General features: G+C 54.5%; 1 protein-coding gene across 2 annotated transcripts in view; it reads left to right on the forward strand.

Moving 5' to 3' along the window:
* The window catches only part of LOC124014086 (sodium/hydrogen exchanger 9B2-like), a 41,865-nt gene extending 40,223 nt beyond the window's left edge, over positions 1 to 1,642 (forward strand). Inside the window, exons 12-13 of one of the 2 annotated variants that reach the window (XM_046328790.1) lie at positions 12 to 183; positions 1,571 to 1,642. In XM_046328790.1, the coding sequence (XP_046184746.1) occupies positions 12 to 183; positions 1,571 to 1,635 (237 nt within the window). In that variant the 3' untranslated portion in view covers positions 1,636 to 1,642. The remainder of the gene's footprint in view (positions 1 to 11; positions 184 to 1,570) is intronic. The other variant, XM_046328789.1, reaches the window with a different exon arrangement.
* Positions 1,643 to 3,287: the final 1,645 nt, after the last annotated feature.

Here is a 3,287-nt window from a genome sequence, read left to right on the forward strand (position 1 = left end):
AAGCCTTGGACATGGCTCGTGTGTCGGGGGATGAGGTTCTGGTGAAGTACGGTCTGGATGTTCTGACTGTGGCTGTTCTGGCCATCCTCACTACAGCACCTCTAGGAGCCCTGGGGATCGGCCTGGCAGGGCCCAGACTGCTGACCAGACACCCGGAGGACACACACGCAGACAGGAAAGAGGGTGAGTGTACGCACACACGAGTATAGACAGCGAAATACACACTTAAGCAGCCAGGCAAGTAGGTATGAACTCACAAACACACCCTAAAACATAAGTGTGTATTACAACAGGGACACACCCTGTAGCTATGACCTGTCCATTCCAGAACCAGTGTCTTCAGCACACAGCATTGAGTCCCAAGTGACACCCTATACCAGATCTAGTGCACTACTTTTGACCAGGGCACATAGGGAAATGGTTCCATTGGGGACACATACATAGTGTTTATGTTGTTCGAACCCACTGTCACTCTCTAAGCCTAAACACACTCTTTGTGTCTCCTTCTGTTGAGTGAGATAATGTTAGTCTGGTGGAGTCAGTATATCTCTATAGTGGGTGATAATGTTAGTCAACCCCCACGCCTCATCAACCCCCACCACTCATCAACCCCCACGCCTCATCAACCCCCACCCCTCATCAACCCCCACACATCATCAACCCCCACCCCTCATCAACCCCCACACGTCATCAACCCCCACCCCTCATCAACCCCACACGTCATCAACCCCCACACCTTATCAACCCCCACCCCTCATCAACCCCCACCCCTCATCAACCCTCATCAACCCCACCCCTCATCAACCCCCACCCCTCATCACCCCTCATCAACCCCCACCCCTCATCAACCCCCATCAACCCCCACCCCTCATCAACCCCACCCCTCATCAACCCCCACCCCTCATCACCCCTCATCAACCCCCACCCCTCATCACCCCTCATCAACCCCCACACGTCATCAACCCCACACCTTGTCAACCCCACCCTCATCAACCCCCACCCCTCATCAACCCCCATCAACCCCCACCCCTCATCAACCCCCACCCCTCATCAACCCCCACCCCTCATCACCCCTCATCAACCCCACCCCTCATCACCCCTCATCAACCCCCACACGTCATCAACCCCCACACCTTGTCAACCCCCACCCCTCATCAACCCCCACCCCTCATCAACCCTCATCAACCCCCACCCCTCATCAACCCCCATCAACCCCCACCCCTCATCAACCCCCATCAACCCCCACCCCTCATCAACCCCCATCAACCCCCACCCCTCATCAACCCTCATCAACCCCCACCCCTCATCAACCCTCATCAACCCCACCCCTCATCAACCCTCATCAACCCCCACCCCTCATCAACCCTCATCAACCCCCACCCTCATCAACCCTCATCAACCCCCACCCCTCATCAACCCTCATCAACCCCCACCCCTCATCAACCCCCATCAACCCCCACCCCTCATCAACCCCCATCAACCCCCACCCTCATCAACCCCCATCAACCCCCACCCCTTGTTGTGAGTTGATGTCAGTTTGATTGACATGTTTGTTGATCTCTCTGGTCAGGTGACTTGGAGGCAGACACGGAGACGCCACAGAAAGACATGGTGACCCTCGAGAGCAAATTATAACGAGAGGGAGAGGAGAGGAGAGGAGGAGGAGAGGAGAGGAGAGGAGAGGAGGAGAGGAGAGGAGAGAGAGAGGAGGAGAGGAGAGGAGAGGAGAGGAGAGGAGAGGAGAGGAGAGGAGAGGAGAGGAGAAAGGGACAGGACTTGGGGAGGGGAGGGGAGGAGATGGAAGGGGAAGGAAAGGGAAGTTAGGGAAGGGACGATAAGGAGAGGAGGCTTTAGATAATTGAAATTCATCAGAAAACACTCTTTACAGACTATAATGACAGTTTCGCTGATCCATTATAGATGGCTGTATTTACTGTCTTTACATTAATGGTTTTAAAACATTGTATGTATTCATCTTGTATGAAATGTAGAATAAAAAAACCACAATGGTGATTTGTAAAGGTGTTTATGTTGTATAATTAAGGAAAATGCTACATTCATTATCAAATGGGAAACTGGGAAACTACTACTGCACTTGTACACGTGTTCATTCACAAGCTCTGAAGTCGTTCAAAACACTTATTGGCTAACACAAGCTGCGTCAACCATAAACAAAACGGATCATGTAAACAAATTACAGTGTTAAAAATAATTTATGAATAGAATGACTTCATCAGGAATCAGGTGAGACCCAGATGCAGACCGTGTTGAAGTAACAACGTTTATTAAAGCAACAGAGACAAAGGTAGAGGACGGCAGGGTCAGGGGCAGGGTCAGGGTCAGGGGCAGGGGCAGGGGCAGGCAGAGAGTGGTTAGGCGGGCGGGTACAGGGTCAGGGGCAGGGTCAGGGTCAGGGGCAGGGGCAGGGTCAGGGGCAGGCAGAGTGGTTAGGCGGGCGGGTACAGGGTCAGGGTCAGGGTCAGGGGCAGGGGCAGGGTCAGGGGCAGGGTCAGGGTCAGGGGCAGGGGCAGGGGCAGGGTTAGGGGCAGGGGCAGGGGCAGGGGCAGGGGCAGGGGCAGGGGCAGGGGCAGGGGCAGGGGCAGGCAGAGTGGTTAGGCGGGCGGGTACAGGGTCAGGGGCAGGGTCAAGGTCAGAGTCAGAGTCAGGGTCAGGGTCAGGGTCAGGGGCAGGAGCAGGGGCAGGGGTAGGGGCAGGGGCAGGGGCAGGGGCAGGGGCAGGGGCAGGGGCAGGGGCAGGGGCAGGGGCAGGGGCAGGGGCAGGGGCAGGGGCAGGGGCAGGATCAGGAGGGGGAGAAAAAGAGAGTCTGGAAAAGACAGGAGCTGACAGGACAAAAGCTGGTAGACAAACAAGACGAACTGGCAACAGAAAGGTGCTGTATAAGTACACAGGAGACACCTGGAGGGGGGTGGAGACAATCACAAAGACAGGTGAACAGATGAGGGCGAGACAGATTTATATAAATAATGCTTTGTTGCTGCATTTAACTGTTGTAAATGCAGTTCATCATGTGGGAGAAGTCAGAGGAATGATAGACGAGTTTCGCTCTAGTAATTACCATTCAGATTGTTATTTAGTCATATGCTCATGGTCACAGATGTAATTGCAGTGTACAGTGAAGTACTGAAGATCTGAGCTCCAACAGTGCGGGAGGGGGGGTCCAAAGGGGAGGGCAGGAATCTGGGCGGGCAGGAAGGGGACAGGGGGAGCAGGTAGCTCACTAGTGGTGTCTATTCAGCAGTCTGATGGTAGAAACAGCTGTCTAGTGG

The sequence above is a fragment of the Oncorhynchus gorbuscha genome, linkage group LG25 (genome assembly GCF_021184085.1).
Source record: "Oncorhynchus gorbuscha isolate QuinsamMale2020 ecotype Even-year linkage group LG25, OgorEven_v1.0, whole genome shotgun sequence".
Classification (NCBI taxonomy): domain Eukaryota; kingdom Metazoa; phylum Chordata; class Actinopteri; order Salmoniformes; family Salmonidae; genus Oncorhynchus; species Oncorhynchus gorbuscha.